This window comes from Jaculus jaculus, chromosome 10 (assembly GCF_020740685.1).
Source record: "Jaculus jaculus isolate mJacJac1 chromosome 10, mJacJac1.mat.Y.cur, whole genome shotgun sequence".
Taxonomy (NCBI): domain Eukaryota; kingdom Metazoa; phylum Chordata; class Mammalia; order Rodentia; family Dipodidae; genus Jaculus; species Jaculus jaculus.
The window spans coordinates 6,467,588-6,495,351 of NC_059111.1; the positions used below are offsets into that span (position 1 = coordinate 6,467,588).

The 27,764-nt window shown below is 47.2% G+C and overlaps 1 protein-coding gene across 2 annotated transcripts in view; it reads right to left on the minus strand.

Annotated features, from left to right (window-relative positions):
* The window catches only part of Myo1e (myosin IE), a 212,607-nt gene that overhangs the window by 41,029 nt on the left and 143,814 nt on the right, over window positions 1-27,764 (minus strand). For both annotated transcript variants that reach the window (XM_045160389.1, XM_045160388.1), the window contains exons 10-16: window positions 22,075-22,271; window positions 19,902-19,982; window positions 19,551-19,637; window positions 16,514-16,600; window positions 14,999-15,166; window positions 12,704-12,789; window positions 10,595-10,676 (exon numbers count right to left, since the gene is read on the minus strand). In XM_045160389.1, the coding sequence (XP_045016324.1) occupies window positions 10,595-10,676; window positions 12,704-12,789; window positions 14,999-15,166; window positions 16,514-16,600; window positions 19,551-19,637; window positions 19,902-19,982; window positions 22,075-22,271 (788 nt within the window). The remainder of the gene's footprint in view (window positions 1-10,594; window positions 10,677-12,703; window positions 12,790-14,998; window positions 15,167-16,513; window positions 16,601-19,550; window positions 19,638-19,901; window positions 19,983-22,074; window positions 22,272-27,764) is intronic.

Genomic DNA, 27,764 nt, shown 5'->3' on the forward strand with positions numbered 1-27,764 from the left:
GCCGGAATTGCTTATGTTGTATTTCAGATCATGAGATTCTCACACTTCGTTTGAAGAAGTAGGAGGAGAGCTCACATCAGCAATCCCATCCCAAGCTGAGCACACCCCGTGGGTCCAAGGATGTGGTACACAGGCAAACTCTCCTTCCAAGCGAGTCAGCGTGCAGAGAGCAAAGCTCTCCAAGAAAACAGCGGAAAGGCATCTGCCAAGCCAGAAAACCATCCCAGCGTCAGCAGAGAGGATCCGCTTACGGTAGACAGCCCTCCCTCAATTAGGGTTGTTTTCATGCGTTTGGGAAACCTAAGACCCTTGAGAAAATGACTGAATAAACTCAAAACACGATGCTAATTGGTGAATGGGAGTTCTCTGGACATGCAGAAAATAACATCCTTTTTTTTTTTTTAAAAAAAAAAGATTTTATTTATATTTACTTATTAGAGACAGAGAGAGGGAAAGAGAGAAAGGAAGAGGGGGAGAGAGGGATGAAGGGAGGGAGAGAGAGAGAGAGAATGGGCATGCCAGGGTTCTAGCCACTGCAAACGAACTCCAGATGCATGTGCCACCCTGTGCATCTGGCTTACATGGGACCTGAAAAATTGAACCTGGGTCCTTAGGCTTCACAGGTAAGTGCCTTAACCACTAAGCCATCTCTCCAGCCCCAAAACAGCATCCTTTGCACTGCCTAAAACTGAGGACAAACCTGTAGAGGTCACCTGACCAAAGAAAGAAACTGATGAGAGAGGAAATGGCCCATCTTGATGATGGAGATGGGACTTGACACTTATCTGATAACCTTGGCAACATGCAAGGTGCAGCTAGAGAGAGACCAAAGACATGCTTATAGCAAAGTCCCCCCCTCCATTGTTTTAACTTTCAATTTTCTTTTTCTTTTTTTTTTTTTTCTTTCTTTCTTTCTTTCTTTCTTTTTTTTTTTTTTTTGGTTTTTTGAGGTAGGGTTTCACTCTAACCCAGGCTGACCTGGAATTCACCATGGAGTCTCAGGGTGGCCTTGAACTCACATCGATCCTCCTACCTCTGCCTCCCAAGTGCTGGGATTAAAGGCGTGCGCCACCACGCCCAGCTTCAATTTTTTTTTTTTTTTTTTAAGGCAGGGTCTCACTGTAGCCCAGGCTGATGTGGGATTCACTAAGTAGCTCAGGCTGGCCTTGAAAGCAGAAAGACTCTTCTACCTGAGCCACCTCAGTGCTGGGGTTAAGGCCGTGTGCCCGATTCTAATTTTCAGTTACAAAGACTTCGCATTTCCAAGAGTAAACAGAAGACTCTTCAGTTCTAAACATGTGCACCATGGTAGAAACAAGCAAATGGAACAAGTTTAGGTGACACTTGACATGGTTCTTTCTAGGTCACAGACAACATGTGCTGACACGTATCATGGGGCAGACACACAGATCAGCCCACCTACGCCACAGAAGCCCTAAGTGGTAGTGACGATCACGCCTCCTGTTTTCAGATGAGAAAACCAAGCCTTACAGGAAACAAAGGACACTTTAAGGAGAAAATAATTTGTAAGCAACTATAAAAGGCTTGAAGCTAGGCCAGTGTTTCTCAGTCTAACAAAGATATAAAATAAAGTGGCAGGGCAGGAATCAACAGGGTAGCTAGGACTGGACAGGCTGTGGAATAATTCATGTCATCAAACAGGACAAGCATCAGGCATCATGTTATCCTAAATGTCAACTAGCTACAGGTCACTCTCGATGTCCCGAGGTGACAGTGAAACCCTAACTGGATTGGTTCTGACTCAAGCCAACGGTAATCCAGTGGGACAGGAACACACTTGCTCAACACAAGTGAGGGTCACAATATAAAAACAACACAGGACAATGCCATCTTTGTGTGCATTTAGCATGTGATGTGGTGCAGGAGGTGATATGTGCGTAAGGCGTGTAAGCATGAATGCAGATTCGAGCCAGCCAGAGAGAGGAGAGTGAGAGTGAGTGAGAATGAGCGTGCCAGGGCCTCTAACCACTGCAAACGAACGCCAGACACATGCGACACCATGTGCATCTGGCCTACATGGGACCTGAAGAGTCGAACCTGGGTCCTTAGGCTTCACAGGCATGTGCCTTAACTGCTAAGCCATCGCTCTACTCTTGATAAGGCTATTGGCCAGCCCTGGAGGGCCTTCCAGCGGCGTTACGCGCAAGCTGAATGATAAACCCCTCGGTGTTTATGGGCTTCAGCTCTCCACCTGCAGTGGACACAGGCGGGCAGCATCAGAAGACCTCTGGGGTCTTCCTCCACAGTTGACCACTTCACTTGTAAACATCAAGCACCAGTCACCTGCATGGTGCTGTGTGTTGGCATATTCCACCACCAGGGTCACTCAGGTAAGGTCATGGCCAGTCCACCTTGGCCCACTCAAAGCCCAATTTTGCTTCCCTCTGACATTAATCTTTTGCATTAATTTGAACATTCTTCTTGCAGGGTTTAGTGAGTCTTGAAATTACATGTTATTATAAATGAAATATATTCTTAATTTTGTTCTTTTCACAATTTTTATTAACATTTTCCATGATTATAAAAAATATCCCATGGCAATACCCTTCCTCCCTGCCCTCCACTTTCCCCTTTGTGTTTTTTTTTTTTTTTTTTTTTTTTGACGTAGGGTTTCACTCTAGCCAGGCTGCAGGCTGACCTGGAATTCACTATGGAGTCTCAGGTGGCTTCGAACTTATGGCGATGCTCCTACCTCCACCTCTCAAGTGCTGGGATTAACGGCGTGAACCATCATGCCTGGCATTTTTTTTTTTTTTTTTTTTTGAGGTAGGGTCTTGCTCTAGCCCACGTTGACCTGGAATTCACTATGTAGTCTCAGGGTGGCCTTGAACTCATGGTGATCCTCCTACCTCTGCCTCCTGAGTGCTGTGATTAAACCCAGCCCTCCAGCCCTACCCTTAAATTAAAAAAATATTTTTATTTATTTGCAAGCACAGAGGGAAATAATAAGACAGATAATGGGCATGCCACGTCTCTGAAGCCAACTCCAGATGCACACACCACTTTGTGCATCTAGCTTTATGTAGATACTGGAGAATCAAACTCAGGCTTTCAGGCTTTGCAAGCAAATACCTCTGACACCTGAGCCACTTCTCTAGTCCCTAAATGTGATATATTCTTACCTATAGTAAGCAGACGGCAGTGTACAGTAGAGGAATATTCTACTAATTAAATCCTGTAGATCAGTTTAATTTTTTCTATTTATTTATTTATTTATGAATGACAGAGAGAGAGAGTGAGAGAGAGAGAGAGAGCGAGCGAGCAAGTACTGGCCAGTGCCTCCCATGTGCCTCCTATCATGTAAATGACCTCCAGGCACATGTGCCACTCTGTGCAGTTGGCTTTATGTGGAATGGAGAATCAAACCTGAGCCATCGAACACACCAAGCAAGAACCCCCAACTGCTCAGCTCCAGCCCCCAGTTTAAGTTTTTTCTTTTTCTTAAAGAACTAGAACACAATAAAATATCCAACATTAAAACTGCTTTGCATATAAATGTAATTTTCCATTCCAGGACTCTTCTCAGTGCTCACACCTTGGGGATATCTCTAAGACGACATTTAATGTAATCTGTAGATAGTGTGGTTATGGAAGGTACAAGAGAGGAGGGTCCATGACAAAGTATCTTTAAGAGATGTCTCAGAGGGAACATATAAGACAGGGGGACTTTTACTCCTGGAAGACCACCAGGAAAATGTAGGCCACATGACCCAGCAAAAAAAGTTGTGTGTATGTGTGTGGAAGCCAGAAGTCAATGTCTTTTTCTCAATTAATTTCTACTTTTTTTTTTTTTTTCTCAAGATAGGGTCTCATTGTAGCCCAGGCTGATCTGGAATTCACTATGTAGTCTCAGGGTGGCCTCGAACTCACAGCTATCCTCCTGCCTCTGACCCCCGAGTGCTGAGATTAAAGGCGTGCACCACCACGCCTAGCTCCCCCCACTTTTTTTTTCTGTTTTATTTTTGGTTTTAGGTGGGCAGGTTCTCACTGTAGTCCAGGCTGATCTCAAACTCAACAATTTCTGACCTCAGTTTCCCAAAGGTTGTGATTAAAGGCACCAGCTATCACACCTGGCTACTATTTTTTTTAAATATTTATTTATTCAAGAGAGGTAGAGAGAATGGGCACATCAGGGCCTCCAGCCACTGCAAATGACCTACAGATGCATGTGCCCCTTGTGCCTCTGGCTTACGTGGGACCTGGGGACTTGAACCTGGGTCCTTAAGACTTCACAGGCAAGTGCCTTAGTCGCTAAGTCATCTCTCTAGTCCTTTTTTTATTTGCAAGCAGAGAGGGAGGGAGGGAAGGAGGGAGGGAAGGAGGGAGGGGGGAGAGAGAGAGAAGAGAAGAGAACAGAAGAGTAGAGAAGAGAAGAGTAGAGTAGTGAGAAGAGAGACAGACAGACAGAATAGGCGTGCCATGGCCTCCAGCCACTGCAAAATGGATTCCAGATGCATTTGCCACTTTGTGCAGGGAATTGAACTGGGCCATTAAGCTTTGTAGGCAAGTGTCATAACCACTGAGCAATCTCCAGCTTCGTTCCTGGCTGCCTTTATTTATTTATTTTTATACTTTACTCACCGAATCATCTCCTCACTCTACCCCTACTACAATCTCTTCAGACAAGCTAGCTGACCTCCCTAGACAATGACCCAAAATATGCTATCCTAAACATTCTGAAGACAGCCCAGAAAGGTGGTAATTTTGGACACTTAACTGGGCATGAACTGGCGGAAAGAAAGGGAACAGCAGTCTTTGAAGAAGGAGTAGAGAAGGCCCCCTTTTGTCACTGGAGTCTTTATAGGGAATAATCCAGACCACTTGAACATGAGTCACTCCAGCCCGGGTGATCTGGGCCCCTTGGATCTGAATGTGACAGTCTCATGACTCGAGTTTCCAGCCCAGAGCTCATCCTTATCCAGGACCTTGAGGCAAAGGCATGAGTCAGACCCTTTGTGCAGATGTTGGCATCGGGGCCTCAGGAGGCTTTCATCTGTTTTAAGCCTGTTCTAGAGACCCCAGTTGTGGTCGCTGCTAAATTTATCTAGCTTTTGTGACATGATGTCCCTTTTGCCCAGACAGCTCTGTCTGCCTACTCAAGACCTAGCCACGGTGGTAGCAGTAGCACGTGACAGCCACCCAGAAGACTGAGGCAGGAGGATCCACTTGAGCCCATGAGTTTGAAGAACATGATAACCCTCCGTCTTCGTTCCTTTCATTGAGACAAAGTCTCGATATATAACCCAGGCAGGGCCAGGCATGGTGGCTCAGGCCTATAATCCCAGCACTCCAGAGGTGAGGCAGGAGGTTTGCTGGGTATGAAGCCAACCTGGACTACAGTGAGTTCCAGGTCAGTCTGGGCGAGAATAAAACCCTGCCTTAAAAAAAAAATGAAGTCAGATTTGGTGGCACATGCCTTTAATCTCAGCACTTGGGAGGCAGAGGTAGGAGGATTGCTGTCTGTGAATTCGAGGCCACGACATAGTAAATTCCAGGTTAGCCTGGGCTAGAGGAAGACCCTACCTTGAAAAACCAAAACCAAAACAAACCAAAACAAACCCTGGCTGGTCTCAAACCGGTTCCCCCCTTTAAAAAATATTTTTTATTTGCAAGGGGGGGGGGAGAAAGAGAAAGAGAGAGAGAGAGAGAGAGGGAGGATGAATGAATGAATGAATATGGGCACACCAAGGTCTCCTGCCATTGCAATCAAACTCCAGATGCACGTGCCAATTTGTGCATCTGGCATTACATGTGTACTGGGGAACTGAACCCATGCACTGAGGCTTGACAAGCAGGCACCTTTACCCACTGAGCCATGCACCATCTCTCTAGCCCTGGCCTCAAATTCCTGGTCCTGTTGCCTGGGCATCCTGAGTTACGGGCATGTGCCATTGAAGGAAGACAGGAGAAAGTTAGCTTCTGTCAGACAGCTTCAGTTAGAGATTGAGGCCCACAAAGAGCCAAGAAATGCCACTCCACACGCCACTTCACCCTGGCGCAAGAAAGGAACTCCTGTGTGATGGGCACTGGCCTACAGCAGCCCCTGCTGCCCACAGCCTAGCGCACTACCCAGACGGGCTGGGGTCTGCCCTCCACGGCTACAAACCAACTGGCCCCTCCCTCCCATATCAAAGCTCTCTTCTTCCTGTCTGGGCCTTTTCCCTTCTTGCGGAGCTCTCTCTGGATTCCCTCTCATCTCTGCTTGGATACACGCGAGCTTAGCGCCCCTCGACATAATACTGTTTCTTGGTCTGGGGAGCTCTTCTGCTTGCCTTTGCTTTATAGCTTGGGGTCACCTCTCACTAGGATTACACGCATGATTCTCCTCCTCTGGCCTCTGAATCCACCACGTGTGTATTTCCCTTACGTTCTAGATCTACCACGAGGGTGCTCTCACCAACTCCAGGCTTGCTTTCTGGGTGATTTCTTTAAAGTCGGGGTAGCCATGACTGTCACTCTCTTCATTGTTCATGTCTCCTCCGAGGCTCTTGGTCTCCGCTTTGGTATTTTCTCTCTGCTGTTTTTCCTTAAGTCCCCACCATTTGCTCTTTTAACCTTCTTCCATGGGGAGAGCACCCAGCAGACGCCACGGGCGCTCCTTCTAAATCTCCTGCGCAAGCTCCCCAAGGCAGGCCACCCTCCATGTGCCTGCGGCTCTACTCCAGTCTTTCTGTGAAGGCCTCAGTTTCTCTTAAGTGAGCTTTCCACATTCCGAGTCTCTGTCTAAAAGCCTGTTTCTCTTAAATCCCAATCTTCCTTAGATAAACCCCACAATTTGTGATTTTTCCCCTAAACAAACTTAATAATTCCTAATTTGTCCTTCTTGAGTTTATCTTTATTAATTCTTTATTAAAGGTAGGACAGGGCTGGACAGATGGATCATTGGTTAAGCGCTTGCCTATGAAGCCTAAGGACTCCGGTTCGAGGCTCAATTCCCAAGGACCCACGTCAGCCAGATGCACAAAGGGGGCGCACACATCTGGAGTTCGTTTGCAGTGGCTGGAAGCCCTGGTACAACCATAATCCCTCTCTCTTGCTCTCAAATAAATAAATAAAAATAAACAAAAGGGCTGGAGAGATGGCTTAGCGGTTAAGCGCTTGCCTGTGAAGCCTAAGGACCCCGGTTCAAGGCTCGGTTCCCCAGGTCCCACGTTAGCCAGATGCACAAGAGGGCGCATGCGTCTGGAGTTCGTTTGCAGAGGCTGGAAGCCCTGGCGCGCCCATTCTCTCTCTCTCCCTCTATCTGCCTTTCTTTCTGTGTCTGTCGCTCTCAAATTAAAAAATAAATAAAGAAAATAAAAATAAAGAAAAAAAAGAAACAGTACTTTAATAATATGGAAAAGTAGTTTTTAAAAAGGGTAGGACAGAACCCAAAACTTGGGGTTCATAAAGTCTAGGGGACCCCTCCTGAACCCCTAACTCCTGCATCACCACCAAGCTGCATAAGACTGCCTTTTTTATTTTTATTTTTTTTTATTTTAAAATTTATTTATTTATTTATTTGAGAGCGACAGACACAGAGAGAAAGACAGACAGAGGGAGAGAGAGATAATGGGCGCGCCAGGGCTTCCAGCCTTTGCAAACGAACTCCAGACGCGTGCGCCCCCTTGTGCATCTGGCTAACGTGGGACCTGGGGAACCGAGCCTCGAATCGGGGTCCTTAGGCTTCACAGGCAAGCGCTTAACCGCTAAGCCATCTCTCCAGCCCAAGACTGCCTTTTTTCATTCTTTTCTTTTTTTTCCTTTTCTTTTACTTTTCTTTTTCTTCTTTGAGACAGGGTCTTGCTATGTGGCTCATGCTGGATTCAAACTTGTGATCCTCCTGTTTCTATCTCCAGAATTCTGGGATCACTGGTGTCCATTACTACACCCAGCCTTCAGTGGTAACTGTGGTTTGTTGTCTGTGTTTTTCTGCTCCTGGGATCAAATTCAAGTCTTGCACATGCTCAGTAAATACTCTCTCACAGACCTCCACCTTAAAAACATCACCCAAATAAAACTACCACCAGCTTATTCCTGACTTTCTTCCCAAAACCTAAAGGCTCCTCTTGAATGGAATCCTTTTACCATACTATGTCCTTTGCTGTGGTTAGTGTTTCTGTCCCCAGGAAGGTTATTAGGCACTGGGGAGGCAGGTTTCCTACATGAAACACTTGGATAAGAAAGACCAGGAAGGGCTGAAGAGATGGCTTAGCAGTTAAGGCACTTTCCTATGAAGCTTAAGGACCCAGGTTCGACTCTCCAGTACCCAGGTAAGCTAGATGCATAAGTTAGCACATGCATCTGGAGTTCGTTTACAGTGGCTAGAGGCCCTGGTGAACCCATTCTCTCTCTCTCTTTCTAAAATAAATAAATATATATATTTTTAAAGGGCAGACAGACCAGGGAAGAGGACTATTAATATTGTGGTGTCTGTGAAAAACATTATGGTATAAGGCAGAGTGGACAATGGTGAACTGACGGTCTAGGCAGGGTCACACATGAAGCAGAGACGGCAGGCAGGGTGTAGGCCAGCCACCAACAGGGGAGGATGTTAGAGGAGTGACCAGAGGCTGGCAGAAGGTACAGGTACCATGTTCAACGCTTTAGGCAAGTAGCTAAATTTAACTATTACAGGAAGCCCCCAGGGCTGCTACTATGATCTCCACCTTACAGACCAGCCAGAGGTACTGAGAGGTTGTCCCAAGCAGCAAGCATCACAGGCAGCTGAACCCCAAATGTCTACGACTAACCACTCCAGTTCTTTGGTCATAAAATTGGAGACACATTTAACTGGTATGATCTTTAAAATATATGCTCGTTTTTGTTGTTGCTGGAGACAAGGTCTCATGTAGTCTAAGCTAGCTTCAGAGCTGATAAACCTGGCAAATAGTTGGGAATGATTTTGAACTTCTGACCTCCTGCCTCTACCTTCTGAGTATTGGGATTACAGACTCGGGCCACATACCTGGGTTTATACAGTGCTGGGAACAGAATCCAGGTTTTGTTGTTTTGTTTTAGGCAGAGTCTCACTCTGTAGCCCAGGCTAGCTTTGAACTCATGGCAATCCTCCTACCTTAGCTTCCTGAGGGTTGGGATTTAAAGGCGTGCACCACTATTCCCAGCCACAACCAAGGTTTTGCGCATGCGAGGTGCGCACTCTCTCAGCTGAGTTACGCTCCCAGCTGGCACGCCTTAAACAATGTTCCGGAGAATTTCTTACAGCTACATGTTGAACTTATACTTGAAATAGCCTCTTTTTTTTTTTTTTTTTAAGGTAGGGTCTCACTCTAGTCCAGGCTGACCTGGAATTCACTATATAGTCTCAGGGTGGCCGCAAACTCACGGCCATCCTCCTACCTCTGCCTCCCAAGGTGTGCACCACCACACCTGGCTGAGAAAACCTCTTAATTCAGGGCACAATAAGGAAGGATGCATTTGGCCACACAATGACTCAGAGAACCAAGGACTCCTCAAAGACACTGAGAATTCCATCTGGGAGCTGGAGATATGGCTTAGCGGTTAAGGCGCTTGCCGGTGAAGCCTAAGGACCCATGATCGACTTGCACAAACGGTGAGGCAAGCGCAAGGTGGCCTAGTGGCTAATGGTGGCACAAGCGTCTGGCATTTGATTGCAGCGGCCGAGGCCCTGGTGCACCACTTCTTTCTCTCTCTCTCATTGTCTCTCTAAAATAATAAACAAATAAATAAATAAAGATAGATTTCCTGGGCTGGAGAGATGGCTTAGCGGTTAAGCGCTTGCCTGTGAAGCCTAAGGACCCCGGTTTGAGGCTCGGTTCCCCAGGTCCCACGTTAGCCAGATGCACAAGGGGGCGCACGTGTCTGGAGTTCGTTTGCAGAGGCTGGAAGCTCTGGCGCGCCCATTCTCTCTCTCCCTCTATCTGTCTTTCTCTCTGTGTCTGTCACTCTCAAATAAATAAATAAAAAATTTAAAAAAAAATAAAGATAGATTTCCTGATTCTGAGACATCATGTGACCAGACCAGTCTACAAGGGGCCTACAAGACCCAGCAGGGAGGGCTATGCAAATTGCTCCTAAAAGATGAACTAGCCCGGTGTGGTGGCACACGCCTGAGACTACATAGTGAATTCCAGGTCAGCCTGGACCAAAGTGAGACCCTACCTCGAAAAAAAAAAAAAAAGATGAACTAGAATTTCAGGCAAGCTCCACACTTGGCAGGTTTTGGGGACTGGCCTGAAAACCATCATCAATATCCAAAACATGGTTCCGAACCACAAAATTTCTGTAGTTTAGCATAAATCCTTCCAGATTCTGGTTTAAAGCCATTTCCTCTCAGAAAGCAAGTGGTCATTATCTGCTGAGTATGAAGCTATGAGGCACGTAACATCCACTTACCATTTCCCATCAGCCAACAGCAGCTACATCCTGTGACGACTTCGTAAGCAGTTTTACTTCTGGGCATCTCAGTAACCAACCCCTTGTACCAACCTGATCTCCTGGCCCAAGGCCACAGTGCCTGGCTTCTAGAGAATCCTATCTATCTATCTATCTATCTATCTATCTATCTATCTATCTATCTATCTATCTATAAATTTCCCAAAATAGCACTAACCTTTATTTTGCTTCCAGCAGTCGTTGGGCGCCCTTTCTTGTCAGCTTGCAGGTTTTCAGGAAATAGAGACTTTATAAAGGGTCTGGAAAAGGAGAAAGGATGGGTTAGCAATCTCCCCACTCCGTGGAGGCTGGAGAAGCCATCCAGAGGCATCCATCCAAGTTTGGCCACAGAAAAGGCGTGTGACTCGAGCTTCAAGCCAGCAAGATGTGACTGAAGGAAAAAGCAACAGAGAGAGGACACAGAAGAAGAATTCCCGAGGAAAAAGTACCATAGGGACTCGGCCCGAAAAAGAAGTTTAAAACCTCTGTCTGCTCTGTGGAACCGAGGCTCACCTTGATAACGGAATGTAAACGGAGTCAGGGTGGGTTTCTGAATACGAGCCAGACAGACCAGAGTTCAGAGCTGTCAACACAGGCTACCTGGCTCTTGAGCATGATTTCTGAACCTGACCACAGTTGGTAGCCACAACGGGGTCACTGTTTATTTTGGGGTTACACACTGCAAGATTTTTTTTGTGTGTGCATGTGTGTTTATGTTGTCCTCAAATTTGCTATGTAGCTGCAAATGGCCTTGGACTTTTGATCCTCCTGCCTCCATCTCCTGAGGGTTGAACAACCATCCCTGGTTTTATGCAGTGCTAGGGATTGAACCCAGGACTTTGGGTGAGGCCAGCATTCTACCAACTGAGCTACATCTGCAGCCCCTCACCATAGATACGCTTGTCCCACCAGAAACATTGGACAGAGGCATTTCTAAGTCTCCTTGGTGTTTGAGACATAGTCTGGTACACAGTCAGTGCTGAATAAATATTTTCTAGAGCTGGCATGGTGGTGCACGCCTTTAATCACAGCACTTGGGAGGCAGAGGTAGGAGGATCGCCATGAGTTCAAGGCTACCCTGAGACTACATAGTGAATTCCAGGCCAGCCTGGGCTAGGGTGAGACCCTAGCTTGAAAAACAAAAACAAAACAAAACAAAAATTCTAGCTGACTAAAAGCATGAAGTAATTCATCTAAGTTGACAATGTGATATTCCAAACCAAACTCATTTCTCCCAAAGTAACTAGAATTTCCTAAGAATTTTCTCTAGCCATCTCCTTTTTACCTGATCAGAAATGAATATAAATTTTTTTTGGGGGGGGGCCCAAAAAATCAGAAAATATATTCATAACCAATACATCATGTCTGTGTAACAGGACCCACCAATATGGACCATCAATAGCTCTTGAGCTTGGCAGGAGTTTTAATAAAGTGAGTCTCTACCTGGCTGCCACAAAACCCACAAGTCAGAACTCGTGGCTTGCCAGACCTTTTTAGAGAAAAGCAAATTGATTCTATGTGCTCTGAATGAAAAGAAACCGGCCATCTCAAACGTGGTGGCCCGAGGGTGGAGACACACAGGCATGGGGAGAGGATGCTGGGGACAGAGGTGACAGATACACACCTGGGCCTGGAAAGTAAACTCTTGCCCTTCCTCACAGTTAGGGTTCCCCCTAGAAAGTTACTAGGACTGCTGCTGCGGCTTAAAGAGCTACTGGAGCGTTCGTGGGGCGCTGAAAGCCCGGGGTTCCGACCCTGGCACTCTATGAAATCAGGCATGCTGTGCACACCTACGATCCCAGCACTTGGGAGGCATCAGAAGTTCAACATCTTGGTGGCGCACGCCTTTAATCCCAGCACTTGGGAGGCAGAGGTAGGAGGATCGCCGTGAGTTTGAGGCCACCCTGAGACTACAGAGTGAATTCCAGGTCAGCCTGAGCTAGAGTGAAATCCTACCTAGAAATACCAAAACAAACAGACAGACAAGGAGACATAGAGAGAAAAGACATGGATCTCCCAGTTCAAAGCCGGGATGACCCCTCTCCCTCCCCTCAGTGTGGAAGACGATGAAACCACGCGTACGGATGGCGTTCCAGGGAAGGAAGTGTTAGAGACACAAGTGGGAGACAGAGCTTGGAAAGCTATTTTGAGAAAACAAGTAGTCAACTTTTCACCGTACTCAGCTCAAAAGGAGTGAAATGGTAACCACTCCAGTACCACCCCCTCGTGTGCCTACTAAGAACGTCACCAAGCCTGGCTCGCAGGGCGGTCGAGTGGGGGCACGTACAGCTCGCTGCTCTGCATGAGCTCAATGAGGTCCGTGAAGAGCACGTCGCGGTTCCGCTCGCAGAAGCCGTCCATGTCATAGGACACCTGGCCGAGGGTGGAAAGTGAGATTTTAGCTTAGGCGCGCATGGCCATCCTCACAAGAATGCGTGTGCTTCCCACGCCTTTGGGGTCACCCTGAGCTGTGCTCTGAAGGCTGTGAGCTGGCTTCACTGGAAACGACCTTACCAGTGGGGAAGAGCATCTGACTCCCTAGAAGGGCCTGAGACCAAGGCTGCAGCTTCACGTGACAATGTTTCAATGTATCCACCAGCATATCTGTACAAGAAAACCAAACTGCTGGGGCTGGAGAGATGGCTCAGTGGTCAAGGCACTTGCCTGCAAAGCCTAATGACCTGGGTTCGATTTCCCAGTACCTACGGAAAGCCAGATGCACAAAATGGTGCATGCAACTGGAGTTGGCTTACAGCAAGCAGCTGGAGGCCCTGGCATGCCCATTCTCTTTGTCTCTCTTGTCTACACCAGAGTAAGCTCTCCGTCCAGATTTCTGCTCCCAGTGGTACAGGGAGGGAAGGAATGCAGGTGTGTGACTCCATGGGGCAAGACAGCCGCCCACGGCTGCCGTGGTGCCTCCATGCGTACCAGGGACAGTCATGCTTTAAAAACGTGCACTTGGGCCGGGTGTGGTGGCGCACACCTTTAACCTCAGGACTCGGGAGGCAGAGATAGGAGGAGGATCACTGTGAGTTCAAGGCCACCCTGAGGGTAGCTTGGACTAGAGCAAAACCCTACCTCGAAAAATTAATAGCAACAACAACAACAAAATGTGCACTTCAGGCTGGCTGAAGAGATGGCTTAGCGGTTAGGCATTTGCTTGTGAAGCCTAAGGACCCTGGTTCGAGGCTTGATTCCCCAGAACCCATGCTTCTTGGAGTTCATTTGTAGTGGCTGGAGGCCCTGGGGCACCCATTCTCTCTCTCTCTCTCTCTCTCTCTCTGTGTGTGTGTGTGTGTCTGCCCCTTTCTCTGTCTGTTGCTCTCAAATAAATAAAAACAAACAAACAAGAAGATTAAAAAAAACATGCACTTGGGTAAACTGGACTTTCCCCACCTCCTTGAATTCTTCAAAGGTCCTACTTGTTGAATGAAAAACAACAACAAAAAAAGCTACACAGATTTCAACATTCTCATGAGAAAACAGACTACACATCTAAGGGCTCAAAATGGGGAGACGCTAAGATGGATCACAGGGCTGGGAAGATGGCTGCCCAGTGGGTAGCGTGCTCGCCGTGCAAGCGTGGGGATGTGGGTGCAGACACCCAGCACCCAGGTGAAAGCAGGGTACAGTGATGTGGGCCCGCAATCCCAGTGCTGAGGCCGGGGAGGCGGGATGATCGCTGGGGCTTGCTGACCAGCCTGCCCAGCTGAATGGGGGAGCTCTAGACTGAATGGGGGACTCTGTCACAAAAACAAAAACAAAAATAAGGTTGAGGGGATGGGAAGGTGGGGCTCAGCGGTTGAGCGCTTGCTGCACAAGCACAAGACCACCTGGGTTCTGTTCCCCGGCACCCATGTAAACGGCTGTGACCCCATTCCTACATCAGGCACGTTTGGGGTGAGGTGGCCCTAGACGCTGCAGCCTAGTAACCCTGTTCCTGCAGGGGGTGGAGATGGGAGAGTCACTTGGGCTTACTGCGGCCATCCTGTCCCAGTGGTGACAAATGGCAACTCTGGGTTGGGTGAGAGACTCTGTCTCACGGAACCAGGCAGATGAATGAGAAGCAGTGGACACTCAGTGCTAGTCTCTGGCCTCTGCACACACATGTGCACACACTACACACACAGTCATGCTGCACATACTCTATGCATTTGCACACACATGCCAAAAATAATAGGGTAGAGAGTGAATGAGGAAGACCTATGTGACATCAATGTCTGGCCTCCATGCTCACTCAGATACACACGTGCACACACACACAGGGACATGAATATACCCACTCATGCACCCCCGAACATACATACAGATTAAAAAAAAAAAGTAATAAGGGCTGGAGGGATGGCTTAGTGGCTAAGACATTTGCCTCCAAAGCCAAAGGACCCAGGCTCGATTCCCCAGGACCCACGTTAGCCAGATGCACAAGGGGGCGCACTGTCTGGAGTTCGTTTGCAGTGGCTGGAGGCCCTGGCGCACTCATTCTCTCTCCCTCTCTCTCTTTCTCGATAAACAAATAAAATATTAGCAGCTAAATACTAAGGCAGAGCAGAGCGATGCCGGCCAGAGGGACGGTGGCGCCCACCTTCCCCGCATAGTGGTGGATGATGAAACCCTGGCTCCAGCTGTTAAAGTGCTCGTGGCTCCCGATCTGCATCTGCAGTTTCTGCAGCAGCGTCTGGTCGGCGCCCTCGCCCACGGCGTGCATGGTGGCACACACGTCGTCCAGGATGCTCATGATGCCCGGAGGGTTCTGTTGGGACCAAGAAGGCAGAGCCCAGTCACTGACTCATCTTGCAACACATACAGTGCCTGTCGGGACATTTCCTAAGCCCCGAAACTGCTCCCTCAACCTGAGGTACCGTCTTCACAGCCAGCCTCTCCTTCCACAGAGATGGCTTAGCGGCTAAGGCATTTTGCCTACAAAGCCAAAGGACTTAGGTTCGAATCCCCAGGTCCCACGTTAGCCAGATGCACAAAGGGGCGCACGCATCTGGAGTTCGTTTGCAGTGGCTGGAGGCCCTGGTGCACACATTCTCTCTCTCTCTCTGCCTCTTTAAATCCCTCAGGTTTTCTCCAGAGGCACTGTTTTCCACTAGGTTGATTTTAACCACTCGAAAGAAAACATTTTTTCCCCTTTGACCTTAATTCATATCTGAATATTTTCCTTCAGCCTTCCACCCACTCTACAGTTAAGAGTCCATACATTCTACCATGCACTGGGCTTTTTCTTTGTATTTAATTATTGACAACTTCCATAATTATAGACAATAAACCATGATAATTCCCTCCTGCCTCACTTTCCCCTTCGCAACTCCACTCTCCATCATATCCCTGCCCCTCTCAATCACCATTGTGTTTTCTCCACATAGCACTGCTTTCCAAATATTCCTGGTGGTTTACATTTTCTTCATACGATGTCCCTGCTCTGCTCTGGTTTATGGGATGACTGGGCTGTCTAAGGATATTTTTAGTGTTTCCAGATTTTGGCTTTTATTAAAAAAAAAAAAGCTGGGCGTGGTGGTGCACGCCATTAATCCCAGCACTTGGGAGGCAGAGGTAGGTGAATCACCATGAATTCAAGGCCACCCTGAGACGACATATGACATAGTGAATTCCAGGTCAGCCTGGGCTAGAGTGAGACCCTACCTCAAAAAACTAAAGGAAAAAAAAAGTCCGATAGTGATCTCTACGTACATGGGTTTTGTTTTCTTTGAAACCATTTCTTCCACTTCAGTCCTAGAAGCTGTATGGACTCAAAGTCACGGCCCATCTACGTCTTCACAGGCCATGACTTCTCGGCTACGTCATCAACCCCAGCTGTCTTCTAGAATTCGGTAAAGACTTCCGCTTAGGAGCTGCAATTTTAATTTTGCACATGCCCACATGTGCGACAAGAACAAAACCCAACCATTCTATAGCCATGCACAAACACACATTTGCACAAAACTAAGGCCAATGCTGAAGTTCTGAGCCAGGGTGGTTACCTTGCCTGTCATAAAGCAATGCCACAGGACACGGAGACCAAAAGCTCATTTGACAGAACCTGGAAGAGCTACATCAAGAGATCCTCCAGCAGACACACCAAGCTAATACTTACAACTTTGTTTTCTATGAGGTCACACACGATTTTGTTATTAAAGTACTCGATGGGTGTCCATCTTATCCCCTCTTGAACATATTCTTCCTGGATGACAAAAATCAAGAGCTCACATCAATCATGAAAGGAGAGACTTGATGCCCTTCACCAACAGCAAAAACTGTAATTCCTATTTTCTTTTATTTTTTTAAAAATATTTTACTTATTTATTTATTGTTTGAGAGGGAGAGAGAGAGGAAGAAGTAGAAAGAGAAAGAGAGAATGTGTGTGCCAGGGCCTCCAGCCACTGCAAACGAACTCCAAATGCATGGGTCCCCTTGTGCATCTGGCTTATGTGGATCCTGGGGAACTGAACCAGGGTCCTTAGGATTCACAGGCAAATACCTTAACTGCTAAGCCATTTCCCTAGCCCCTGTAATTCCTGTTTTCTAACAGGAGATTGGAATAGAACATTTCATAGCTTAATGATTTTTTTCTTCTATAAGTGCCTTTAGTCAGCCCCATGGTCTTTTATTTATTTATTTATGTATTTTTGGTTTTCCGAGGTAGGGTCTCACTCTGGTCCAGGCTGACCTGGAATTCACTATGTAGTCTCAGGGTGGCCTTGAACTCACGGCAATCCTCCTACCTCTGTCTCCCGAGTGCTGGGATTAAAGGCGTGCACCACCACGCACAGCTCCCCATGGTCTTTTAAAAGTACCTTTTTATTTATTTATGAGAGAAAGAGTGAGAGAGAGAGAGAGAGAGAGAGGGAGGGAGAGAGAAAGACAATGGGTACACCAGGTCCTCTAGGCATTGCAAACAAACTCCACAAGCATGTGCCACTTTGTATATCTGGCTTTATGTGGGTACTAGGAAATCGAACCCGGGTCATTAGGCTTTGCAGGCAAACACCTTAACCACTGAGCATCTCTGCAGCCCAAACTCATAGTTTTGAATAACGCAAGCTAATGGCCAGTGAATGTATTGCTCTGGTGTAGACCTTGACGCTGAGTCCCACACTCATATGTATTCCCCGTACTGGCATCTCCAGGTGGTACATGGGAAACTTCTCATATGTGCACGAGTTCTGACCTATCTCCCATTGTGTCTCCAGCCAACAACTCTAGTTAGAGGTTGCAGTCCTACCAATAGACTTGTTCTTCAAGCTTCAAAGCCCAGGAGTCAGCGTGATAACTCTTGGCTAATTGCTAATTTTTTTTTTTTTTTAAATTTTCCTTAGGAAAGGTTTCACTCTAGCTCAGGCTGACCTGGAATTTGCTATGTAGTCTCAGGGTGGCCTCGAACTCACAGAGATCCTCCTACCTCTGCCTCCTGAGTGCTGGGATTAAAGGCGTGCGCCATCAGCCTGGCAAATTGCTAATTATTTTGAATGTGTCCTTTTGGCTGCCCTCGGCAAAATATATACCGAATCTTCAACTCCCTCCCCGTGACTCTAGCCCTACTGCTACCATGGTTGACTGAGCTTTCATGTGTTCTCTCTCTCTCTTTCTCTATCCTCACTGTTAGCCCAGCTTTCTTGTGTGACCAGGCTAGTCTTAAACTCATAAAATGTGGTACAATATCTATATGATCCAGTCCAATTTACTTCCTTCATCTCTGCCCCCACCAACCTCTTCTTTGTCTGTCAGCCGCTGGTTGCTCCGTGGTGGTGGAAGGCTAGGATTCAATAACTAAATGCCGCCCATGCCCACAGGCAGCTTTTGATATATGTACTATCCCCCCAAATGTCACATCTGCCCAGGACCTCAGAATACAGTGTTTGGAAATAGGGCCTTTTAGGTATGACTCCGTAAGACGCTCTTGATTACATCACCCTGGACATCATGCGAGCTCTCCATCCACACTGTGCCTCACGAGAAAGGAGAGGGAGGTTTGGACAGCAACGCAGAGACAAGCGTTAACACCACCACAGCCACGGAATGCCAAGAGCCACCAGGAGGTGGCAGAGGAAACATGTGAGGAAGGGCTCTCCCCTTGAGCCCTTGAAGGGACTCCAACCTAGCACTGACTGTAAGAAAAGAAATTTCTGCCTTGCAAGCTCCCCCACTTTGCACTTTATTATGGGGGCCCCCAGGAATCTAAACAAACATGGCACCCAGAATAGGATGGACCCTGTACTCCCCTTTCAGAATAAAGTATAAGGGAGATGGAACTCAAAGAAGAACTAAAATGAAAAAATATACTGGGGCTGGAGATGGCTCAATGGTTCAGGCACTTGCCTGCAAAGCCTAATGACCCAGATTCAATTCCCCAGTACCCACGTAAAGCCCAATGCACAGGGTAGTGCATGCATCTGGAGTTTATTTGTGGCAATTGGAGGCTCTGGAACACCCATTCTCTCTCTCTCTCTCTCTTCCTGAGGCAAGCCCAATAGACTGGCATTTTTTTTTTTTTTTATGAGAGGGAAGGGGAAGAGAGAGAGAATGGGCGCACCAGGGCCTCCATCCACTGTGATTATGCTCTAGACACATGTGCCACCTAGTGTGCATGTGTGACCTTGTGCGCTTGCATCATCTTGTGCGTCTGGCTTACGTGGGACCTGAAGAGAACATGAGTCCTTAGGCTTGGCAGACAAGTGCCTTAACTACTAAGCCATCTCTCCAGCCACACCATTCTCTATCTCTCTCTCCCCCTCCTTGAAAATCAATAAAATATTTTTTAAATGACATATACTTTCAGGGAAGACTGGGAGTTGCAAATCAGGGAAAAGCAAGTTGGAATGCAGAATATGCACAGACAAACCTAGGCTGGAACTGGGGCTCTCAACTGTCCCTCGGTCAGTGAGCCAGAGGAGTGAAAGCATTCATTAGGCCAGCTCTGTAGCATCATTTGCAGGAGGAAAAAGGAAACGCAACAGATGGTATTTACATTTCAGAGGCTAAAAGGCCGCAGTGGCATATGGTTTCACTACAGAACTTTATTAGGGACACTTCCTAATACGAGACTTAAACCTGAATCTATTATCAAAAGAAAAAGCGATGCCCTTTCCTGTGAGTCAGAAAAAGAACAGGATGGAGTAGGAGGAACCGCTCACCTGCTCTGCCTTTAGGGTCAGCTCAATAAAAATCTGCTGTAGCTTCTCATTCACAAAATTGATGCAGAACTGTTCAAAGCCATTTTTCTGGGGGAAAAGAAAAAAAAAATAAAGTCCTTGTCTATAATTATTTTGCAAAATCAGTTAAAAGTCCTTTCTTGGTGACGCAGAGAAATGTCTTGACGTGAAAAAGCCTTCACAGAAACTGTTTATTTTTAGGAGAAACTAAGTTGGTCAAGGCCCATGAAGAACTCATAAAGGCATTTCATTGCTGGAACTTCTTTCCTTCAGTCAAGATGATAAAATATGCCACCTTCCCCTCCAATCATTGGTGATATACACTGGCCTTACCTGGAATATTTCAAAGCCATAGATGTCCAGGACTCCAATGTTGTACTCTTCATGGTCCTTCTCCATGGCTTTGTTGATGGACTACAAGAGAGTTAACACAGGGTAACTGACTCTTTATGAGAAAGGGAAAGAGAGAGAGAGCGAGAGAGAGAGAGAGAGAGAGAGAGAGAGAGAGAGAGAGAGAGAGAGAGAGAGGGGAGGGGGGGGGAGGAAGAGAGAAGGAAAGAATTGGCAGGACTGTGAATTCCAGACACATGCACCACCTTGTGCATGTGGCTTACTTGGGTACTGGGGAATTGAACCAGGGTCCCTTGTCTTTGTAGGCAAGTGCTTTAACCACTAAGCCATCTCTCCAGCCTGGCAGTTGACTTTTATTCACATTGAAACAGGCATGGTGGGGATGGGTCAAGGGAAACTAGATAGCAAATACACTGCCTGCTGGAAACAGGACAGCATGAAGACAGGTGAATGGTAGCTTTAAAAAGGTTTGAGTGGGCTGGAGAGATGGTTTAGTGGTTAAGGCCTTTGGCTGCGAAGCCTAAGGATCCAGGTTAGATTCCCCAGAACCCACATAAGCCAGATGCACAAGGTAGTACATGTGTTTGGAGCTCATTTGCAGCGGCTAGAGGCCCTGGTGTGCCCATTATCTCTCTCTATCTGCCTCTTTCTATCTCCCTCTCGAATAAATAAAATAATAAAATAAACAAAAGGCTTGAGTACTTGCTTCCACCCCTCCCTGGGGAGCTAATGGTCATAGGCGGGGGGGGGGGGGGGGGAGGGCATCTTCTTTAGTGCTGTAGGCATTGGTAAGTTGCCCATATTCAGCGACATACCACTCAGCCATGCTTATGTAAGCACCCTAATTAAACCCAGTGGATCACAAAAGTAGAAAAATAAAAGACATCAAAATAGAAGAGGGGCCCGGCATGGTGGTGCACGCCTTTAATTCCAGCACTCAGGAGGCAGAGGTAGGAGGATTGCCGTGATTTTGAGGCCACCCTGAGATTACACAGTGAATTCCAGGTCAGCCTGAGCCACAGTGAGACCCAAACCAAATAAAAAAAACAAAAAAGAGGAACTAGTTTGGAAGTAGAAGGGAGTTCAGCAGAAGGGGTAGAACACAAACAAAAGGTAACAGGAAAGGCATACGATCAAAATTCACTATACACATGTATAAGAATTGTCATAAGTTTTTTTTTTCTTTTGGTTTTTCGAGGTAGGGTCTCACTCCACCCCAGGCTGACCTGGAATCCATTCTGTATTCTCAAGGAAGAATTATCAATAAGTTTTAACCGTTAATTTCTGGCAGAGTTAGCTCTTCTCAGGAAGGCTTGGAAAAAAATGCCATCTTGGCCAATGGAAGTAAAATCCTATCTGGCATGGGGTGCCATTACAAAATCCATAACTATCACTTCCTCTGTCCCCAACTCAGCAGCCGTTTAATGATCACATAACAATGTGCTTTGGGGACCAGAGGACCCGGCGTCCTGATTCCCTGAAGCTAGTTTGTAAGCCCCCTGGGGCCGTCCTGTCCTTGTCTCCCTAGCCCTGGGATTACGGGCACATGCTACCACATCCAGCCTTCTTATGCGGGTTCTGTGGGTTTGGGCTGAGGGCCTCGTGCCTGCATGGCACCGCACCCACTGCGCCACGACGCCTGGCTGGCCTTTTTTAAAAAAATGTGTGTGTGTGTGTGTGTGTGTGTGTGAGAGAGAGAGAGAGAGAGAGAGAGAGAGAAAAGAGAGAGGTAGAGAGAGAGAATTGGCACACCAGAGCCTCAGCCACTGTACTCGAACTCCAGATGGGTGCATCACACTGTGTGCCTGTCCATGTGCGACCTTGTGAGCTCGCACAACCTTGTGTGTCTGGCTTACGTGGGACCTGGAGAGTCGAACATGGGTTCTTAGGCTTTGCAGGCAAACGCCTTAACTGCTAAGCCATCTCTTCAGCCCTGTGAAATGTTTTTGAGAGAAGAAACGGCTACTATTAGGTTTAGCTAATGTGTCTTGTTGGACCGTTCTAGAAGTGGGATTCAGGGTCCAACAGCAGCATGGGGTAGGGGCAAGGAAAGGATGAAAAGGAGTGAACACAAAGAGGAAAACAAAGTCCGGCCAATTTCACTCCCTCACACTAAGGTGCGGAACATCACTCTATCCAGTCTACATTTACTTACATCGACCAAGAAATCGAAGACGCGGGCGTGCAGGGCTTTGGCGAGCGCGTCCCTGGTGTAGCAGGCCTGCTCCACGTTGAGGGTCACGTGGATGGACTCGGATTTGCCGCCCCACTTGCTATCCATCTGCCGGCTCGTTAGTTTCTCTTTTAACCGGTCCTGGTTTATGCCCAACAGATACGCAGGAAAAGCCAAAACTGTGGAACATAAAACATGACAGCCTTTCAGAACGGTCACCGTTCACCTCCTGCCCACACGCAGGTGTCTGTGTGAGCGTCTGCAGGTGTGGGCAGGCACCCGGCACCTTGTTAGTCTCCCACACTGTTCACCCCAGGGAAGGCAACGCTGAGAACACCCTGTTTGTTTTTCTCTGTTGTTTTATTGCAGAAATTGATTCCTATGATGACTAAGACTTGCAACCACACCAAGCAGTGATCCAAGAAAGATGGCCAGCGGGAAACACCCTGCTGAGGTCACAGTGAAATGCCCAAAGTGGACATTTCTCTGCACATGCATGCAGCAAGACAGCCTGGAAGGAACTCGGTCAACAAACGTTGCTTTGGCAAAGTTTCCACTGTCTCATGTCCAGGAAACTTGAAACACCTGTTATCACTAACCAGTAATTACAAGCAACCCCCTATTTATAAAGAGCTTGCCACACGGAGGACTTCAAAAGAGGAGAGAGGATGCAAGAAAAGTACCAAACCCTACAGACCATGTAGATGGGGCAGAGATGGCTTCCTAAGTGAAGAGCATCTTAAAGAGATGAACTTATGCTCCAGACAGAACAGAAGCTCAGGAAGAATTGAGAGCTGGGAGACAGCACTGCTTGCTGGGGAAGCTGACCAGGGCAATGTGGTGGTTTGAATGTGCATGTATGTTACGTTGACGCAGGTGAAGGTGGTGGTTTGAACATGCAGGTATGTTAAGTCCAGCCCTAAGGTATGTCCAGAGCAGCTGGTGCTCTGCTGGTCAGCACTTGCTGGCTGTGTTTTTCTTTCATTCATCTCTCTCTCTCCAGCTTCTTCTGCCATTAACAGAACTGCCCCTGGATTCTGTAAGCCTGAAACAAACCCTTTCCTCCCACAAGCTGCTTCTGGTCGGATGTTGGTTCAGCAGTGCGACGGCAAATGCAACAAAGTAACAGTCCTAGAAGGGCGGACAGGATGTGCACAGATGCGGAGAAGTAGAAGTGACTGCAGAGAGAAGGAGGCAGGAAGGCGGGAGACAGGGCTGGGATGTGGTCTACTCTGCAGACCACTAGCTGCTATTGCTAGAAATAAAGAACAAAACAAAACAAACAAACAACAGGGTTGGAGGGATGGCTCAGCGGTTAAGGCGTTTGCCTGCAAAGCCAAAGGACCCAAGTTCAACTCCCTATGATCCACGTAAGCCAGATACACAAGGTGGTGTGTCCCTCTGGAGTTCATCTGCAGTGCCTGAAGGCTGGTGTGTCCATCCTCCCTCTCCTTCTCCCTCTCTCTTTAAAAAAAAATAAGTAAATAAATAATTTTTTTAAAAGACAAGGAGTTTAGGATGTTTTTCAATGTTGGGTGGGGGGTCCTTGAATTTACGTAAGAGTAAGAGGCAAAGGGGGGGGTTCCTTATTCTAGTTCATTCTTTTTTACAAGGTCATGTATGTGCACTGTTGTGTTTGAATGTGGGGCACATATGCCCACAGGAATGTAGAGGCCAGGGGACAACCTCAGCTGTTGTCCCTCTGGTGCTTCCTCTTTTTTTTTTATTTTTTATTTTTTGGTTTTTTGAGGTAGGGTCTCACTCTATCCCATGCTGACCTGGAATTCACTATGTAGTCTCAGGGTAGCTGCAAACTTGTGATGATCTTCCTACCTTTGCCCTCTGAGTGCTGGGATTACAGGCATGTACTAACATGTTCCACTGGTTTTTATTTTTAAATTTTGTTTATTTTTATTTATTTGAGAATGACAGACTGAGAGAGAAAGAGGCAGATAGATAGATAGCTAGAGAGAGAAAGAGAGAGAGAATGGGCATACCAGGGCCTCCAGCCACGGCAAACGAACTCCAGATGCATGTGCAACCTTGTGCATCTGGCTTATGTGGGTCTTGGGGAACCAAGCTTCAAATCAGTGTTCTTGGGCTTCACAGGCAAGTGCTTAACCACTAAGCCATCTTTCCAACTCCTGGTTTTTATTTTTAAACATGCTTATTCATTCATTTATTTGTAAGGAGAGAAAGAGAGAGGAAAAAAATGAATATAGGTACTACAGAGCCTCTTGCCACTGCAAATGAACCCCAGGCACATGCACCACTTTGTGCATTTGGTTTTATGTGGGTACGGGGGAACTGAACCTAGGCCATCAGGCTTTGTAAGCAAGTGCCTTTAACCACTGAGCCACCTCTCCAGCCCATTATATTTTAAAAATTTTTTTGTTATTTATTTATTTGAGAGCGACGGACAGAGAGAGAAAGAGGCAGATAGATAGACAATGGGCAGCCACAGCCTCCAGCCACTGCAAAGGACCTCCAGACACGTGCGCCCCCTTGTGCATCTGGCTAACGTGGGTCCTGGGGAATCGAGCCTCGAACCGGGGTCCTTAGGCTTGACAGGCAAGGGCTTAACTGCTAAGCCATCTCTCCAGCCCCAGCCCATTATTTTATTGGTTGATTGATTTTGTTTCTTTGAGGTAGGGTCTCATTCTCTTCCAGGCTGAACTGGAACTCACTCTGTAGTTCCATGCCAGCCTTGAAATCAGGGGGGAAATCCTCACCTCTCAACCTCCCACAGTGCTGGGACTAAAGGTGTGGGCCACCATGTCTGGCTCTCACTGGTTTTTAAAATATTTTTTATTTATTTATTTGAGTGAATGAAAGAGGCTGGGAGAGGGAGAGAGAGAAGCCTCTAGCCATTGCAAACAAATGCCAGATGCATGTGCCATCTTGTGCATCCAGCTTACGTGGGTTCTGGGGAATCGAACCTGGGTCCTCAGGCTTCGCAGGCAAGTGCCTTAACTGCTAAGCCATCTCCCCAGCCCCCTTTCTTTCTTTTGAGAGTGAGAGTAAGTTAAAGAAGGAGGAGGAGGAGGAGGAAAAAGAAGAGGAGGAGGAGGAAGAGAATGGGCTCCCACTAGTTTTTAAAGAGATACATTACAATAAGAGTCCTCTTAAGACACCTTTAGAGTGAAATGGAGGGATTAATGGCAGTCTCATCACATTGCATTCTTTGGTTTTCAAGTAGAAAATCCAAGACTCTGGGTGTGGTGGTGCACACCTTCAATCCCAGCACTAGGGAGGTAGAGGTAGGAATATTCCTGTGAGTTCAATGTCAGCCTGGGATTACAGAGTGAGTTCCAAGTCAGCTTAGGCTAGAGTAAGACTCTATCTTGAAAACAAAACACCAAAAAAAGAAAAGCTAAAACTCCAGTAGGTATGGGGATCTATTTCACTCTATGAAACTAACAAGGAGAAGGGCCATGGGTACAAATGGGGTGACCTTCATTTCTGACCAAAATGCTCCAATATGGGTAAGTAACACTCTTCTGTACATGAAAGAACACTCAGTTTTCCCCAATATGAGGGATTTTTTTTTCTTTTTTGTTTTTTCAAGGGTCTCGCTCTAGCCCAGGCTGACCTGGAATTCACTATGGAGTCTCAGGGTGGTCTTGAACTCACAGCGATCCTCCCACCTCTGCCTTCCGAGTACTGGGATTAAAGGTGTGCACCACCATGCCTGGCCCAAAGAATGAAGGATTTTTATGGATGCAAATGAAAATTCTGAACTTGGAAACGAGCCTTCCTTTTCAGCACTGAAGTTTACCACAACTTGCCTATCAAAAGAGTATGCTAGAGACTTTGAGAACGGTGTCACACACTGCACTGGGGAGGTAGAAACAGGAGGATTCCAAGTTCAAGGACAGTTTGGGCTATACAGTGACACCCTGCTGAGGAGAAGTGACAATGGAGTGTTTAGCACGGAGACATCTCTATCACACCCTCCAAGGTTCAGGGACCATTGCAGAAGAGGTGGCAGAAAGAATGTAAGAGCCAGATTGGTGGGGGGGGTTATTACCAACACAAGACCTGCATAATAGGAGGGAAAAAATGACGACATCAAAGTGAAAGACAGACTAGTTGGAAAGAAAGGGCTCAGCGGAGGGGAGATTTGGATGTGGAAAAGGGAGGGTAGTATGAGGGCATTGAGACCATGGTAGATTGTCTATATGTATGAAGGTTAATAAAAAGTTAAAAAAAAAAGCTGGGTATGGAGGCTCATGGCTATAATCCCAGCACTGAGGAGGCCGAGAGGACTGCCTTGAGTTTGAGGCCGGCCTGGGCAAGAGAGCGAGGACAGGTCAGCCTGGGCGAGTGAAATGCTACCTCAAAACAGCAAAACTCTTTACAGCATAGTCACCCGGAGTTGCTCGGATTCCTGGGAACTACACCGTGAACATCTTTATACAATGAGGAGTCAGTCCAATTTGTAAATACAGGATTCTCCCAAGCCCTAACCATGCCAAAAGTGGGCTATAGTTAAACTCTCTGGTAAACTATTTATGCTATTATCTTTACAACCTTCGCTAAAAATAAAATAAAACAAAACATCATAGCTGAGAACCTCCAGAGACAAAACAGTGTGTAGGGGTGCCAAGGACACAGGTGACAGCCCCGTCTCTTGCACCTCCTCTGCAGATGGGGGTGAGCACCATGGGCTGCAGGCGCTCCAGGAACAAGGCGTGGAGCTGGGCCAAGAGCCCGGGCCACAAGCTGAGGGGAACAGCTAAGCAGACGAGAGAGGGAGCACAGAACTTGCTCTGGACCAAATTCATGCCACAGTTTTCAAGCGTAAGCTCTTACGGCCTCCTATTTTCTTCCTCGCTGGCCTGGCTGAAATTGCAGTGCTGCTTGTCCGGCCGTCCTTGCGGCTGTGAATTTCCATGGGCTGCAGGGAGGTGTGCAGGCTTGGGGAGGAGAGGGGGGGAGAGGAGTAACTGATGTGAAAAGAATGGGGTCACGCTCGTAGACGGAGTCAGCCATGAGGAACAAGATGGGCCTGGTAAACCGTAAGGTTTCAACACATTCATTTCATGAAGGTAGACTTAGAGTGAAAAGAGAAGTTGGATTGAAGTTTTCCATGTACAGTGAAGTATAGGGAAGAGAAACAAAAACTAAAACAAAAAACACCCAAAGACACAGCAAAACAAAATCCTTTCACGCAGTTAAAAAGATGGTGGCTCTGGGGGTGGAGCTCAAGATGCTAGAGGGTTTGCCCAGTAGGCACAAAGCCTGGCTTTGATCCCCAGTACCACACAAACCAGGTGTGGTGGCATTCACTTGTAACGCCAGCATGCAGGAGGAAATAGGAGGGTCAGAAGTTCAAGGTGAGCCTCAGCTGCATGGTGAGTTTCAGACTAGTCTGGGCTACATGATACACTGTCAGAAAGAGGGAGAGACAGACAGACAGAGAGGGATAGCACACACTAGGGAGATGGCTCAGTGGTTAAGAGTGATTTCTCTGCAAGCCCGACGACAGTTTGGATCCCCCGAACTCATGTAAATAAAGGGAGCCTATAATCGCAATAAAACTAGGGTAATGGAAAACCGTCAGGAGTACCCCACAGCTTGCTGACCAGTCGGTCCGGCGTGGGCAGTGACAAAGCAACAAGGTGGAAAGCGAGATGACACCCCAAGGTTGTCCTTTGACAAGGTGAATG